This window comes from Sinohyriopsis cumingii, chromosome 6, assembly GCF_028554795.1.
Source record: "Sinohyriopsis cumingii isolate HCF-2022 chromosome 6, ASM2855479v2, whole genome shotgun sequence".
NCBI lineage: Eukaryota > Metazoa > Mollusca > Bivalvia > Unionida > Unionidae > Sinohyriopsis > Sinohyriopsis cumingii.
Window position 1 is genome coordinate 43,812,867 of NC_142966.1, and position 18,361 is coordinate 43,831,227.

Sequence of the window (18,361 nt, forward strand, 5' to 3'; positions counted from 1 at the left end):
ATTCGTCAATGAATTGAGGACTGGGAGGTTAAAAATTACCCATACCCCATCCTCCCCCATCCAGCCTCTTTTCACTGACGGATACTCTTAATTTTCTTTGTAATGAGCCCCTGTGCCGGAAGTTAATGACAAACTTTCTGTCATACGCATGTTGTCCAAGCCCGGGACACGAACCAACGCGGACGGAAGTGGGCTGTAATTGATATGTAAAGGCGAACATATCTATCGGACACCTGGGTTCAGGCTTAGTCTGACAAACTCTACATGCGCAAACCGATGCAGATTTATGGGTCTTGAATTACAGGGCATAATGACATTGTTTTAAACGAGCATTTAATACTCGTGATATGTCTAAAAGTTCCACGTCTCCGGGCAACAACGTTTGAAAACGAACTGACTGCAAACCAAATTTAAATGTGAACGCAATTATATAATTATTTCTCAGCAGACAGCAATCCATACTAATTGATCTGACACTGCATAAAAATGTCTGAAAAAACCGGCTAAAAACAAAACCTACCCTATGTGTTGACAACGGATCGACAGACGGTATAAGTTGGAGTTGTTTTGCAATCAAGCCAAAGAAGTCTTTTCAAAAAGAAGTACCACATTTTATCATATTTCATTCATTATGAATCAACATTTTACAAATAAAACACAAACATTGTAGTAGTATTCGCAATACTTGATACAAAACATTTTCAAAGAAAATAAACAGTAGCAACTACATCTTGTCTAAAATATATTTATATTAAGAAATTGTTGCATGTCAGGTCCAAAGATTGCTTTCCCGACAAATCCAGCTAAAACAATGATCACTGTAGCGACAGAAATCGAACTTAATTAGCTGGTTTAATCAAATATTATGATAATATAAAGTATATGGTCTTTCTATGTGTTGTTAATGGATGCTAATGATTACTAATTCATAAAATGTTCATTTTGCTTTCTTTGCAACGATACTGCAAAATGTAGTTGATTGTCTGCCACATGCACAGAAAGGCAATATTTAAGTGATTGTAAAATAAATTGTAGATGAAAATGTCAAAGATCAACTGGTTTTATAAAAAAAAGAACATAGACACCGCTTGCATAATCCATTCTAACGGTATAACTGATAACAGGGTCATGTAAATAACATACACGAACGGTGCTAACAAAACTACAAGAAATCGGCAAGTAGTTTCTAAAATAATGGTACTATAAATGTGTGAACTACAAAGCCATATTTAAACGGGTAACAAATAAATAATTAAATAAGTAATCAAGGAACTGAAAACAAATGTGGCTTGAAGGAAAATACATAGCATCAATAGAAATAAACAGGTCCATTTTAGTATCTCTAAATATTAATTTTCTTTTCTTTACATGTTACTCAAGAATTTATATTAATATGTAACACATTATTTGAGGAATTAATGTGCTGATTTCTCTTTCAAAGCATTTTTATATTATTATTTCAAATATTTCGATTGGTATAAAATATCTTTGTAGATAGTTACTGTAGGGTCTAATCATTTACATAAATTTCAGTTGCTTCCCTTGACACAAAATTTACCTGCATGTCTGGTAGATCTGTATTGTGTTTTTACACTACTTTTCACAAGACAATTTATTGCAATCAATATTATTAACAATGCAAATAATATCTAATAAAAGAGAAGGCACACACTGTCACAGACATGGGGTTTGAAATATGTTACACTCAAAACGGCACACGTAACCTTGTGACCTAAAATTCTAATCAGTACATATGCAAATTAACAATCTTTCCAAATTTCACTGACCTATATCTGGCACTTTCTATAAAAGTGTGACTGCAAGGTTTCCCTTAAAATGCCTGAAATCAAAGATTTGGCTTATCAGTGTGCAAAACTAGTTTTCTAAAGTGACAAGTATAAAATTCTAAGGTGAATTTTTTAAAAAAATAATGACAATACCACAAACTGCTAAAACTGCACAAAAATCTCATATAGCCTTCTACATTTTACATGTAAATGTGTTCATGTGCCATTTATCTCTGTTTTCTGTATAAAAGATTCAGATATTGTACAGATAGATGCATAGACAGAAAGCATCAAAACAAGATGCTCCCTTCTGGCATCATGGTGGGATAAAAATATCAATGGATTTGCAAGAATGTCATTTTGTTCAAAGACTGATGACAATACTGATGCAAACTGAAAATAAAAAAGGAGAGCAGCAGTATTTAAGAAATGTATCACATGCCCCCCTCTCCTCCCCCCCCCCCCCCACGCCCAGCCCGAGCTGCACCTACATGTGTATCAAATGGAAGAAACTTTGACCCTACAGGTGTTTACTGGAAATATTAGTGTGTGCTTGTATATAGAATGAAAAAACCTGAGATCCAATTCATCCTACTCCAAATCCAACCCCCAACCCCTATTAGAACCCACCCAGAAACACGTTCAAAAGAGCAGGAGTGGTAATGAAGAAAGGGAAGTAAGTGATGATGTTTATGTTCCAAATATGAAATGAACTGTCCAAAGAAATGCAGAGAAATAAACAGACAGACAGACATATACAAACATGCAATTAAACAAACGTGCATCGATGGGACTGACAATCTAATGTTAGAAAACAATTTCCAGGATTTCAAAACAAAAACATTTCTTCTTTTCAACAGCTGTGTGCTGAAACCATCTGAGAATCTTAAGCAACAAGTTTTCCAAATTAAACACCATGGCCACCATAATGGATGCTAGATCAACGCCATTTTCATTTAGGACAAACCAGACACTATTCGATGATTTTTGGTGAAAACATCATGTTGATAATAGTGACCTGATTTTTAATATATGTTCACTGTGGCAGCTTTCTTTAAGTTAAAATCATCTGGTGAAAACCTCATGTCAATATGACATTCCATTCAGGAAATGTGATAATAAGAATTTCCAAGCTGACCACAATTGTGATCATACTGGCCATCATATCAGCACCCTTTTCGTTTAGGACCAACTAAGCACTTGTAGAATAAAAAGCATCCAAATCCCACTCACCCATCTAGACATCAGGCATATACCCAGCAGAACTAAAAATCACACATGCATACACAAAAATAAACAACAGTAACAATCTTTCCTTTGCTTGCACCAAGAAGCAAAACATGCTAAATTTGACCAACAAGTTTTATAAGGATATCACTTAATTGAACAATCATTTGAATTTCCTTGCTGACAACAACAAAAAGCTACACATTTTAAAGGACACTAACTACACAAGACTAAAAGAAAAACATTTTACATCCTTTCTATCAAAATACTATATGGCATAAATTAGTCCTTTGATTGTCTAATACTTAAGATTGCTAATTTGATTTCTAAAGTTATTGCCTGCAAGTTATTAAAGTTCAACTACATGAAACCACACATTATCACATTGTTTTGTGGGGATTTTTTGCTTAAGAAAATACTGTGTAAAATAAAGTAAGCCCATTTAACGCAAATATTTACCTGTTTCTTTTTTCCCCAGTGGATTCTTAAACTGAGCCAAGAAGTTTGTGACAGACTAAATAAATGCAGAAATATATCGACTTTGCACATTCCAATTCCAACTGACACCTCTGGGATGCTGAAATTCATATGCTGACATTAACTGTATGCATGTCTTTCCCAGGGTTCTCTGGGATGCTGAAATTTGCACAAGAATATGCAGATGTTTCATTCTGGATGCATGAAATTTCAACAGTCCTGAGTACACACATTTTTTTCAGTGAACTTTGCTTTTATTTGATCTGTTTCTACAAAACAAGTATCAATCAAGTAGTGGTTATAAAGCAAAGTTCAAGTGACTGTAGATGGATTAGGTCAACTCACATAGATCTTAGCACAGAAGGAGATTAAGACACATGCTAATCTATTGCTAGCACTTATCATTAACCTTATCACCAATTACAGATGCTTGTATTTTTTTCATCTTCATTTGATATGAATCAAGCAGTACACTTATAATCCATGGCATTTTAAATCCTTTTATGATGTTTGAAATATTTGCATTTTTATAGTATACCATATTTAGAAAAAAAGATTCAGGGACTTAATTTGTATGTTGGAGGAATATGAACTTCGATGTCTATGTGTAATGTACAGATATACCTTCACTTTCAAGTCATTATCAGTGTACAGATGAACCAGATGATTTCAAAGATGAACCAGACTGTACAGATGAACCAGATGATTTCACAGATGAACCAGATTATCGCTTAACTGGCCAACTGGAATTCATTAATGACACCAAGTGTCGATGAAGAAAACAGAATATCAACATGACTGACAGACTCATGGAATTATATATATATATATATATATATATATATATATATATATATATATATATATATATATATTGTACATGTAAGATTCAAGACACCTTTCTGTTTCTGATGTGGCTCAACAGCAAGGATCAAGTTCACTGTGATTATTTGTTGCTTTATTTATAATCAACATGTTCCCTGTTTGCATGTAATAAGAGTTTAGCCTGTGTGTGACTTACCTCCCTTGGACTAAAGACATTTGGAATCCTAGTATATCTAGTTACAAGCTTTTGACAGAGTAATACTAAAGGAAATACAAACTTAATTTAGGATTTGCAACATTTTTAACACAGATTCTAGTCAGTACATACCATGTCTTGACATTCATGGACAAAACAATAACAAAAATAATTGTTATCTTTATCATCAGCTGCCAAAACTACATAAAAGCACAATTCTGGATCCTACACATTCATTTAATGAGTTACAAATTAAAATGATAAACTGCAGTACCTATGTAAGATGTGTCTATAGGGCACTAAAACTGGAGTCCTGAAAAAGTTACCAGAAATCATAACAGGAAAAATGTTGGACCAGGTGGTCAAAACAGGAATAAAAAATCGTTACCTTCAAGTGAACCAATTTTTATACTGAAGTGTACTATAATAATATTGCAGCCATACTGGATGTCAGATTGCAATATTTCAATTCAGACAGACTAGACATCATAAGAAGTCTTTTACTGATTAAAAAACAATGTCAATTTGAACATCCATTCAGAAAGAGTAGCAACAAGATTTCCAAAATGGCCACCATGGCAGCCATACTTCATGTCAGACTGGTACCATTTTCATTTAAGACTCAACTAGACATAACAAGTAAACCCAGTAATGATAGGACCAAGCTTTTTGGAGTAACAGCAATAAAAACATTACCAAAATGGCTGTGACGGTACTGGATGTTCAAGAAGCAACATTTCCATTTCTTACCAACAATACCTTGGGATGAATGTGTCTGTAAAATTTGGTTGCAATTCTCCTGGTAGTTTAGGAGTAGCAATAAACAACTTGATGCTGGACAAAAAAATGCATCACATGTGCTCTTCTGGTCTGTGACCAGTAGAGCTAAAACATGCTTAAAATAGTATATTTACAAAAGTTACAGATACACAACCTTGTACAAAAAACAACATTTACAAAGAATATTATTCAAACAAGAGACAGTACTCTAATCCTATAGAGGCTTCAAAGAATTATTCAAAAGAATAATGTACATGTTTTGATTTGTTTCAATGTCCTCCCTCCTAGAGTTCTGTTTGCAGTTTACCTCATGGAGTTTTTACTCTGACTGCAATTTACCTCATGGAGTTATTACTCTGACTGCAATTTACCTCATGGAGTTATTACTCTGACTCATCTAAAAATACATAATAGTAGTGTTTTTAATTCATTCTATCTGGACGTACATGTAAAAAAGATGAAAAGAAAAGAAAAAATGTTTCTGTTAATTCTGGTAATTCAGCTATTCTGCAATAGATATGCTTGCAGATTTATATTTGCAAACGATAATATCGTGACACATACTGTATCAAAGACAATTACCAAGATAATAAAAGGATACAGCATGATGGTAATACCTGCTCTGTTACCAACTAGTATAATGTTTTCATTAAAAGGAAATTTGGCAAGCTTTAGTTTCTTTTTAATGATGAATTTATACATCTTGTGGTATATTTAAGATACAATGTGTGTTTATGTGTGTGTGTGTATATATCTATATAGACTGGTCTAAAATGTTGTCTGCAAAATTAAATATATTGTCCAGTTTACCAACTCAAGACACAAAAGCCAGTGGCATAGCAAGGCTGCACCAGTTTGCATGTATAAACATTCTAGTTAAGTTTACTGCCAGTAAATGTTTACAAAATCTGTGTTTATCCATTAATTGTTGTCTTAAAAATGGACAATTTTCACATCAAATACAGCATTGCTAGGAAAAGACAAAGTTGATGAGGACTGGTTATACCACACATTACATATTCGGTTGAATCACAAAAGATCTTTGTGACAACAAATTCTTTGGAAAACATGAACATATTCCTTACCAGAACTTTCAGGAAGTAGCATTTCATTTTACAGAAACACTGTTCAAAGTTTACAAGCCACTGCACAGCCTATTAGACTTTGCTGATCCTACAAAAGCATCCTAGTATATGCCTCCCTGCATGTCTGGTTACATTACCAGGCACCGTGTCTTCTTAAATTACCAGACACCATACCTGGTTACAATACCAGGCAGCATATCTGCTTACATTACCAGGCTAAATTGTCAAATACATTGTATTCAAGGTTGTCATACCTAAATGGTCAAATATAATGTGTTGAAGATTGTCATACCTAAACTGTCAAATATACTGTATTCAAGTTTGTCATACCTAAATTGTCAGATATATTCAAGGATGTTTACACCTAATTTGTCAGATATATTCAAGGATATTACACCTAATTTGTCAGATATATTCAAGGATGTTACACCTAATCTGTGAGATATATTCAAGGATATTACACCTAATTTGTCAGATATATTCAAGGATGTTACACCTAATCTGTCTGATATATTCAAGGATGTTTACACCTAATTTGTCAGATATATTCAAGGATGTTACACCTAATTTGTCAGATATATTCAAGGATATTACACCTAATTTGTCAGATATATTCAAGGATGTTTACACCTAATTTGTCAGATATATTCAAGGATATTACACCTAATTTGTCAGATATATTCAAGGATGTTACACCTAATTTGTCAGATATATTCAAGGATGTTACACCTAATCTGTCAGATATATTCAAGGCTGTTACACCTAATCTGTCAGATATATTCAAGGATGTTACACCTAATCTGTCAGATATATTCAAGGATGATAGTTTTAATACACCTAAAATGTCAGTTATATTCAAGGATGTTACACCCAAATTGTCAGATATATTCAAGGCTGCTACACCTGAACTGTCAGATATATTCAAGGATGTTACAAGCAAACTGTCAGTTATTTTCAAGGATGTTACACCCAAACTGTCATATATTAAATTATGCTACACCTAATCTGTCAGATATATTCAAGGATGTTACACTCAAATTGTCATATATTCAATGATGCTACACCTAATCTGTCAGATATATTCAAGGATGTTACACCTAAATTGTCAGATATATTCAAAGAGGATATGTCTTGCAAACTGAATTCTGTTGTATTAAGTATGAAAAAACATAGCAAATATGCAATTTCATTAAGGTATGGTACACAAACTGTGACTGGTTTACATACAAACTATAGTCAGCTGTAAATCTAAGGTTAAGATTGAAGGGAAGATTTACTTTATAATCATTTTGATTAAATGGTGTCATTTCACTTATTTCAATCCATGTACACATTTAAAAATTTGGCAAATATTGGCATAAGCATTTGCTATGCCACTAACAGAAACTACTATTATGACTGCTATAAATAAAACTGGTTTTCTTTTTTTTCCTACAATCACAGGTAATATTTGTAAATGAAAGTCATAACTATCAGTATACAAAGATAAATACAGACCTTTTTAGACTTTTTAAAACATAAACCATTTCAAACTATGATATACAGTGCAAATTGCCTTCCTAGACACTTACAAATAATGAATATATGTTCATGATGGGCAGTGTTTATGGCTCCCTTGTAGTTTTAACCTCATCTGTTTTTATACAAAGGATGCAAAGGACTAATTCTTTGGTCCAATGAGTGTCCCATTAGGACAGAACTAATTGTGTGGTCCACTGAGTGTCCTATTTAGACAGGTTTCATTGTACCTTTTACGGAACGTATGTATTGTATACAAAGAGTTGAATGACCATCAGCACAATCTTCACTACTGGTATACAGTGCCATATACATTTAGGTATCCCTAAATAGCATTTAAAAAAATGAATACAATTGCAAAGAGCATGAAATCCTCAACACCAGGCCCAAGTTTTGATAAAAACCATGTTTTCAAATGTACAAGGTTTCTCTGCTGGAACATCACCACAGGGCAAAACTGTCAATTTTTTTGACATGCAGAAGGGTGCATCAGGCCTACTCCACATCCCCAACTTGGGGGGGGGGGGGGGACAATAAATGTTAATATTCACAATTATACTAAAACATATAGCAGTAACAACAAATCCATTCAATCCGTATTAATCTTTCTTCTATTTACAATACTTTTTGAACAGAAAAAAAAACTTGAACAATGATTCAATAAAAGCATGTACAGGTATGATGTGAGGTTTTTTTTTTAAGTGGTCCCTTGAAATATATACCAGCAATGAATGTTCATTCCCAGAAAAACAAAAACTCTTCTCCAACATCAAAAATAAAACTTCTCTCTGTGTGAAAGAAGTGGTCCTGTAATCAGAAACCTGTATCACTCCCCAAAAAATAAACATCAAAAATAAAACTCCTCTCTGTGTGAAAGAAGTGGTCCTGTAATCAGAAACCTGTATCACTCCCCAAAAAATAAACATCAAGAATAAAACTCCTGTGTCAAAGAAGTGGTCCTGAAGACGAGAACTCTCTGACATTATCTCTTATATTTTGCATATCTACAAAGACACAAGATTCAAAATATACATCAATCTAACATAACCGATATTAGATCTCAAAATCAGTCAACCTGAGAATAACCTGCGTGGAAATGGAACTCCGACACCACACATTAATTCTTTAGATGAGGTGCATGTACAATGGGTCTCCTAGTTCTGTATCAGTTTTGGGCACTTCACTCATAAGTAAAACCTTCAAAACAGAAAACTATTCCTCAAGTTAAAAAGTATGTCCCAATCATGTGATTTTGCAACAGCAAAGACTGATTGATGAAGTTCACTGACTTGGGGGGAAAAGGTTAAGTTGGAGCTTCTTGTTAGTAAAAAAACTGGAAAGGGAGTCAAACATTGTGATCTATATAGACCTAAAATAAAATACCCTTATTTGTTAATTGTTTCAGATGACACATTTTCTCACAAAAGAGTGTGACACTATGTTTTAAATCTCATAATCTGCCAAGTTTCCAAAGAGTTTTACAAACTAAAACGCATGTTTGGAACTATGAATAAAACCTTAGATCGTGTACAATTAAAAACATATGGAGTCTGTACGGTAATGACAGAAATGGAAACCTTTTTATGAGGTCTGCATCTTAAAACTAAAATCGAAAGCAACACAAGAAACTGAGGTCTCAATAAATGTCATTAATGGCTTGGAAATTAAAATTACTTTCAAAAGAGTATTGGTCTTATTCATCGACACTTTACGATGTATTTTGATTTTATTTATCACTACTTTGACACTATCGAATTCCAATACAATCAAATCAAATGCAATACAACACACGTGAGGACACGGTACTTTATAAATAGGTGTTACAATGTTTCAGTCTCTTCCTTGTCTAAGATTTAAGTAAATAAATGTTATGTGAAACTCTCACCTAAAGTTGTGACTCAATTTCACACGTAAGCGGTCTACCAGCAGTGAATTTTAGACCATTAATACCATATGGTATAACAAGCTCAACAGTTGCATTTTCTGTAAAATGTTACAACTACCAAATGTACTCATATGTACTCACTTATAATTTGAGTCCAACTGCAAACTGCACAGACCCAGATCTTCAAGTGCATTATGCTAAGACACATCAGGAGCTTTGCTTTTTACAGTTTGACTTGACTTATAAGCAAGTATATATGGTTTGTTTATACTAATGATATATTTCAAAGTTGCTTGGTAATTAGGTCAGACTTTTCAGATTTGTTCAGAGAACATCTTGCTGCATGCAGTGTCCATATTACCAATAAATGAATAATCTATTAATCTTGACTTCAAATTCCTCCTCTATCCTCAGTTTTGAGACCATGAACCTTGGTCATGTGAAACTGCCATCTATACTCTTGATTGAACTGAAGTCCACAGAGACCACACGTAAAGCTGTCTTCTTGCACTGGAATTGGTGCACTGGCCACGATTATCTGGTCCCGACCACCATGATCATAATCATCAAAATCCTCCATCTCCTCCACCTCTTCTGCATCATCCACATCATCTTCTTCTTCAGTGTAAGTCTGACGAGCCTTAGTGCCTGTTGACAAACGTGTCCTCACCGACACCGATTGGGCCTGCTGGCCTTGATTGAACTGCTTCCTGACCTTTGTGGATGCCTTCCACTCTATGTCATTTTCTTCATCCTCATTAGGAGTCCAGTCCGAGTCTCTGGACTCCGATGGCATGGTGTATTTCATGTGGCCTTTTCTTTTTATCCTTGTGGATGAAGAGCTGAATTGAGTTCTGGTATCAGAAAGCGAAGATGAAGGATTGGGTGTATGAGGGAAAAGTTCTTGAAAAGATATAAATGGCAGACGGCTCAAGAGGGATGAGGACTCATGTGTTATTGAAGTACCTGATTTCCTATTCTCTGGAGATTTGGCTTTCTGTAGTTGGTTATATAATGCAGGGTATCTAGATTCCAGTCTTGTTGATTCCTTTTTTTCTGAACTGCTACTACTTGGAAGAGGTGAGTTAGATGAGGAACGAGTACCTGCCAACCTTGCAAGAACCTCTTTATTGTCTGGTGAAGATGTGCCACTACCCTTGTCCATAGTACTTGAAATGCCAACATGCGGAGACACAGGAACAGTCCCCTTTTTCATTAATGAATTCTGATATCGATATGCATTGGCTGTGACTTTCATAAGCCACTCTTGATCACTGTTGCTCTGAATTAACGTCCTTGGTGAGGAACCTTCCCTTGAATCCTCTGAACTGGACCTTGATTGCACCACTGTATTCCCAACCGACTTGTGCACTGAACGAGTCCCTCTACTCAAAAGACTAGCTAAATGTGGACAATCATTGTCCTTCGGATTTTTATTGTCAAGTTCCTGCTGCTGAAAATCCTCCTCACTATCAACTCTCTCTGTTTTTATGATAATGGTGTCATGTTCCACTTCCTGATCTGATTCTGAAGATACCTTTTGAGCATCTTGTCTTTTAGTTCCACTGGTGGACTTATTTCGTGTCAAATGCATTTCTTCATCTGATGGTCTGTTACCTGAGCCTGTCCATAATTCCTTACCTGAATTACAAGTCAAAGCAGAATTTAAAGGAGAAGACTGCACATTATTATCAAGGGCCAGATTGTAGGATTCATCATTTATTTCTTGTTTGATTTGGACCTTCTGTGCATAGGTACTACTGGTATCGGTCTCCAATTGATCAAAAGCATGTGCTGGTAAATCATGACGCAAAGAATTCTCTTCACTACTAATCGGTCGTGTCTTTGTGACAATGATGCCATGCTCACCTTCCTGATCTGATTCAGAAAATGCAGTTTGAGCTTCTTGTGTTTTAGTTTCACTTTCACTTTGTATTAAAAGAATTTCCTGATGAGATGCTTTCATTCTTGAGCCTACCTTCTCATTCTTTTCAGCTGATCCCGTCCATGATCCTGTAGCTGAAGTACGATTTGAACTAGAAGAAAACGGTAAAGAAGATTGTGTATTAATGAGCTGAGACTGTGAACCACCATCTATTCCTTGTTTAATCTGGGATACCTTAACATTAAACCTGCCAGTATCAGTCTCTGAAGTGTCTGCTGGTGTATGATGATCCGGATTGTCTGTTTTGTTGGCTATGGTACTTTTGACTGTAACATGTCTTGGCAATGCCTTTTTCCTCCTCCCCTTCTGTCTCAGTGATGTTGATAATGTAGGGGACACAACTCTCTCTTTGCCTGATTTTGTTCCATATGTTTCATCACAACCACTGAAAGTCACTCTTGAAAAATTTTCTCCAGTTTCAATGGATAGATGTCCCTGAGTGTAACTGTCCTTTGACTGGTCTGCTGACGAGTCATTCTGATCCACTAAATCTACTGTCATTTCAAGTGGACTGTCAACATACATTTTAGAAGGGGTATTAATCACATGACTCTGCACATCATTCTCAGATAGTTTCCTCTTTCTTTTCTTCTCTTTTAAAGCTGAAGAATCCTTAGGAGAAGCAACTCTGCATTCAGACTCTGTTAATATCACTTTGTTACTCTTTACTTGCTCTTTTGATGAAACATATACACCCATTGTACCTTTCTCCTTGAGTATGTCCGCAGATGAATCATCCTTTTTTAGGATTTCATGGATTTTAACTACCTGTTGCTCTGAGGAATCTACAGCAGAAACACAGATGATCCCATCAACCTCAAGTCCAGCTTCTGAAGTATACATATTGCAACACAAATTCAGGATGGCCTGGTGAAGCATTTTGGACAGCTCTGGATTGATTCTTTTCCACTGACCCTCCATCTTTTCACGTAAGGAGAATCTGCAAAAGGAAATATTTTTTGATGTCACATAAATATCTATAAACAATACTTCCCTTATTCTTCCTCAAGAAGGACTATAAGATGTACCTACTGAAATGATGGTTGTTCATAAGAAAAATATAATTTTTTACCACAAGAACTGTTTCCTAAGAAAAATCTAAGCCACGATGAATTGTTACATGGAAAATTTTAGACTTAAAGCATAGCCAATAATAAAATTAAAAAAAACCACTTCTGATGTTCTTTGATAACCAAAAATGCTTCTAAAACATTCAACTTCATTGAGTTTGTTTGTTTGTTGTTGTGGGGCTTAATGCCATTTTTCAGCACAAGATAGGCTATACATGGCGGTACTTCATTCAGTAATAAAATGGAAAACTTTAAAGTAGACTAATATTGTATTTGTAAAACAGGATGCCGCCACTACACTAAAATAAAGTCCAGAGTATTCAAATATTTATTAAAGTGCAAACAATGCTTCAGTTGTATGACATGGCAAATTAATTAGGTCATATATATATATATATATATATATATATATATATATATATATATATATATATATTGCACTAATTTAAACATGTCTATCAACTTCATTGGTTGTTTTTGAACAATCATGCTAACACAATTTTCACGAAAAAAAACTACAGACATCCAAAAATGCCAAAAATTTATTTAAATCTAATCAATTACCATGGCAATATATCGCAAAGCACAATAAAGTTAGCATCATTAAATTTCAGTGAATGTTTAATTTTAAGATGTAAGAGAAATGAAATTGTATCAAATTCTTGACAGTCAAAACAAATGTTTGGAGGAAGTTTTAATCTATCTAATTAAAAGAGATGCATGCTTGAACATCTCAAAACATGCAAAATAAAGTTGGTCCTTTTATTCCAATATGAATTACAGGGTTAGTCTATCATTACATAATTATGTTGCTGCACATTTCTGATTGACACAATAAAACCTAACCTGGCCAGGACAAATCATGACATGTACATCAATCATGACCACTATGCTAGGTCCATGATTGATAGCAGCATGGATAAAGCAATTTTTATAAAAGTCAAAATATGTATTTTTCTAAGTCTATAATTGTGCCTACTGTGTTATATAATGTACATAACATTAATTTCTACCACCTGTAAGAGATTTTAAAATAAAACAGCAGTCAATGCATTCCTTGAAGTAACATTTTATGGCTCCATCTGTTCTCATTTACTGGTAGTAGATCATTAGGACTACAGCGTGGTTCCTGGTAAAAGTGTGATTAAAAAAGTAATAGGCAGGTCTGTGATAAAAAAAATCATTCATTTTTTTATCCTGCTTGTAGTTCATGCCACACTTTTCAGCTGAAATTTACTGTTTTGGTGAGCACATCTGATCCATATTTATTTTTGTTGCATATGTGATGAAAGTCCATTAAAATTGGGTAGGTGTAGTTACCTGAACCACACATGCTTTCTGTTGATACTAAGTACAAAATGCTATTGATTCACTGGTGACTACTTATATCCCCAATGATGCATTTCATAAACATTCTAGGTAGAGGTCAACATGCTTCTATCATATACTTTCTTTAAATAACTGTACATACAACTTTATCAAAAATTTCTTTCCTAACTAAATTCACTTGAAATGTATGCTAAAGTATTTTTTGGTGCAATTATGCAAATGAGCTGATCAAGGAGGATAGACAGGTGAATGTACATATGGACTCAAATCAAGATGCTCCTGCTGCAAGTAAGCAAGTACAGTAGAACCTGTCTTGAAAGACCACCTTTTCTGCCAAACAATATTGGTCTCTCAAGACAGGTGGTCTCACATAACAGGTCATAACACTATAAAATGAAAATATCCATGCACCAAGAATCTGGTTTTTCAAGTCAGGTGGTCTCACATAGCAGTAGTCTTTCAAGACAGATTTTACTGTACTAGGTGTGTGTGTGGGGGAAGGGATTTTTAACATAGCTTTAAAACTTTTTCAGCCATATTGCTATGATGTCTGCAGTGTGGCAGTTTATAGTGATAACTAGCACTGGGGCATCATGCTGTAGACATGTAGCATCAGGTACTCCCTGTCACATTATCCTAACACCAGGCTCACTAGTCCTAACACTAACCTCTTAATGATAAGTGTCACATGATGCAGCTACTACTACTAGTACCATTTTTATAAGTCTTTGGAATGCCTTGGCTGGGGTTTGAAACTGCAACCTCCCACATCCAAGGAGGATGCTATAACCACTTAGACCACCAAAGCAGTCGGTGTTGTTGTGGAGTTTAATGCCATTTTTCAGCACACGATAGGCTATGCATGGCAGCCAGTATTAATGGTGGAGGAAGAACCCCGGGAAGAACCACCGACCCATGAAAGCTACTAGCAAGCTTTCTCACATACCCACAGTGGCCGAATCCTTGACTCGAACCCATGCAGACAGAGATGAGATGGCAGTGATCTGTAACGGACAGCGCTTTAGACCACTCGGCCACTCAGGGCCCCCCCAGAGCAGTCATAAGTAATAGGAGAAATATGAAAGTGCACTGGGTGCTTCAGCAGTTGATGGGCATAAAATTTAATTTTCATAAATATAAATAGTACCTACCAAGCTCCCTACACATAATGGCAGATGGATATATGAAATAAAAACTGAAAGTTGGTCACTTAGAAACTGAGCAAATTGTGGCATTTTTTTCATAAAAGCATCTTACAGAAGCTTGGATACAATCTTTAACCTGCTGGTGAAATATAGGTGTTATTGTTTTGCATTGATGCAAAAACAATAAATGTTGAATTAGAAACTAAACTGGCTTCTGTTTGTTTTGAAAGTATAATGCCATTTTCATCTGATGGTGGAAGAGCCAGGGAAGAGCCCCCAGAAGAACCACTCACTCATTAGGACTGCAGTGAGATGTCAGTGATATGTAAAGGCAAGTGGTTTAAGACCACTCCACAAAACAGGGCCCTGGCTTTTGTTTGTCACTGAAACTTATGCAAGTTCAGTAAACAATTTATTATGGTAATCCTGCAGATAAGTATAGAAAGAAACCCTGATTTTAATCCCTGTGTGTGTATGTCTGTATATATATATATATATATATATATATATATATATATATATATATATATATATATATATATATATATATATATATATATATATATAGCACCTACAGTTATTGGCTCAACACAACAAGTTTTCAAAATGTATTCTCCTTTCCTTTCCTCACACGCAAAGAATAGCAAAACATCAAGTCCATTCTGATGGTGTTATCATTGTCAATGGCCACAGATGGTGGATTACTCCAGTTACTGTGAAACATAATTATTTACAAGACCGATGGATATCATAACACATTATGCTCTACCTTATGCTGAATGTACCAAAAACTTCCTGAGTACCCTATCTGCCTAACAGAAACTGTGTTATAATGAAGGGACTTGTGCTGGATGTAAGGGAGTGCTGTACTTCACAGTTAAACATAAACAGACCATTAGCACTGTATAAATTACAAAATCTATTCTCATGGAAAAAGTTACAAACTGCACACTGCATGTATAGTACATTGTCTCATAAAATGCAGTGGATGAACTGGCTAAGACAATAGCCAGGTGGTTAGCTACGGTTCTCGCAATCATGGGCCTGACTGGGTGGCTTTCCTTTTGTCCTTTCTAATCCCATTTTAGATACATGTAAATAGACAATTAAAAGCAGTCAGTGTAATCTGACTTTTCCAATCATGCTTCTAGTGTCATCAGGAGGAAACTCTGCCTGGCCTTATTTGATAGTCAAACAATAAAAATATAAACCAAATCAGTTTAATTATTGCGAAGTTATTAATTTTATGGAAACCAAGAGTCCCTTGAAGTGACTGATGCTCTTTCATACAAGACCATTTTTTCCTCCTCACTGCCGAGTTTTAGCAGTATCTCTCATGTTGTTTGGCGATAACAAGAGTTTCAAGTTAGCTGTGATGCTGAATGTCCAGTTTCATTTAGGACCAAGAAGACATTATTGGAAGTCTTTTGGTGAGAAACAAATGTCAATATGCCCGTCCATTCAAGGGAGTAGTGACAACAAGATTTGTAAAACGACCATCATGGCAGCCATATTGTTTATAAACTGCATGATTGGCACAATTTTAATCAGGAAACTACTGGTGAAAACTCCATGTTGACATGGTCACCCATTTGGGACCAGTAGAGATAACAATACTCTGAAGATGACCACCATGGTGGCCATAATAAAGGTTGGTATATAAAATTTTCATTTAGGACACACACCTGAAAAACTATCTCAAGAAAACCCCTTGTCAAAATAATGTTCCATTTAAAATTAGCAATAAGGCATATACCACTTCCCAAAAAATGTGTTTCTGATCACCCAACCATCCCTCTTTCTCACTGATGAATCTGGCGATCCCCCCCACAAAATATCACATTAAATATATTTGTCTAAAAAGTAAAACGGGAAAAATTGACCTGCCTATGCTAATTTTAAAACCTGTGCAACAGGAAACACATTTTTTTATTGGCCTAACAAGACTGAAACCAGGAAGAACCACCGACCCTAGGGAAGGTACTCAAGCTTTTGCATGTACCCAAACTTGTTGAGCCAAGACACTGGACAGAGATGAAATGTGCAAGTGACATGTGCCTTATACCACTCAACCATCTGTGGCCCCTATCCAGTGGTATAGTGCTAAATAAAGAATGCAATAAAGAAGCAAGGAAAAGCATGTTACTTGAGGAGGAGGTGGAGACAGTACTACACCCCTGCGTCTATAAAAAAAATAATCCTGGAATTCAAGACAAAATTGGTTTCAAAATGGCCACTACGGTGACCAAAACTTGAAATGAGAACAACACAATTTTCATTGGGACACCAGAAGAATTCTTCCTGTGAAAACTCATTGCAATATGACTTTCAATTCTGATGGAGTATCTATAATAAGATTTTCAAGATGGCCACTGTTCACACATGTACTGGATATTCAGTTTACGACCAACTATAAATCACAAGAGGCCTTCTGGTGAAAAACTCATTTAGATCTGTTTATGAGGAGTAGGGGTAACATTTTCAAGAAGGCGACAATGGTGACCAGACTGGAGGTTAGATCAGCACCAAATTTATTTATCAAGTATACTTCATAAAAAAATCTTTCAGTGAAAACCTCATACTGATATGGCCTTCCATTCAGGAGGAAGAACAAAAGATTTTCAAGACAGCTCAGCCTCGGTGGTCATACTTGAAGTCCAAGTTCAGCCATTTTTGTTTCAGATCAACTAACATCGTACATGTAAACATTCTGGTGAAAACCTCATTTTATAGTGATTTTCCATTGGGAAGGAAGAGTAATAAGATTTTCAAGATGGATCTGGGGGTGACCATAAAGGACATGAGATCAGCACTATTTCATTTGGGACATCATAAGAATTGTTTGAGTGAAAACCTCATGTCAATATGACCTTTTTTATTCAGGATAAGTAGAATAATATTCAAGAAAGCCATTGTGATGCAGGGCTCCAAGTTGCGAGTAAATTACTTGAAACATCAACACAAGTTCCAGTTTGTGAGTAAATTTTACAGAACAGTTAGTTGCTAGATTGAAACAACTACAAAAAGGGGCTCAAGCTCATTGATATCAATCACAGGGTCTTGTATCATTGATACCAATCACAGGGGCTTGT

The 18,361-nt window shown here is 35.2% G+C and overlaps 1 protein-coding gene across 3 annotated transcripts in view; it reads right to left on the bottom strand.

Annotated features, from left to right (window-relative positions):
- Nucleotides 1–589: 589 nt before the first annotated feature.
- LOC149796820 (uncharacterized) overlaps nucleotides 590–18,361 on the bottom strand; it is a 28,334-nt gene continuing 10,562 nt past the window's right edge. For 2 of the 3 annotated variants that reach the window (XM_089961462.1, XM_089961463.1), the window contains exon 2: nucleotides 590–12,665. In XM_089961462.1, the coding sequence (XP_089817588.1) occupies nucleotides 10,172–12,646 (2,475 nt within the window). In that variant the 5' untranslated portion in view covers nucleotides 12,647–12,665 and the 3' untranslated portion in view covers nucleotides 590–10,171. The remainder of the gene's footprint in view (nucleotides 12,666–18,361) is intronic. The other variant, XR_016421736.1, reaches the window with a different exon arrangement.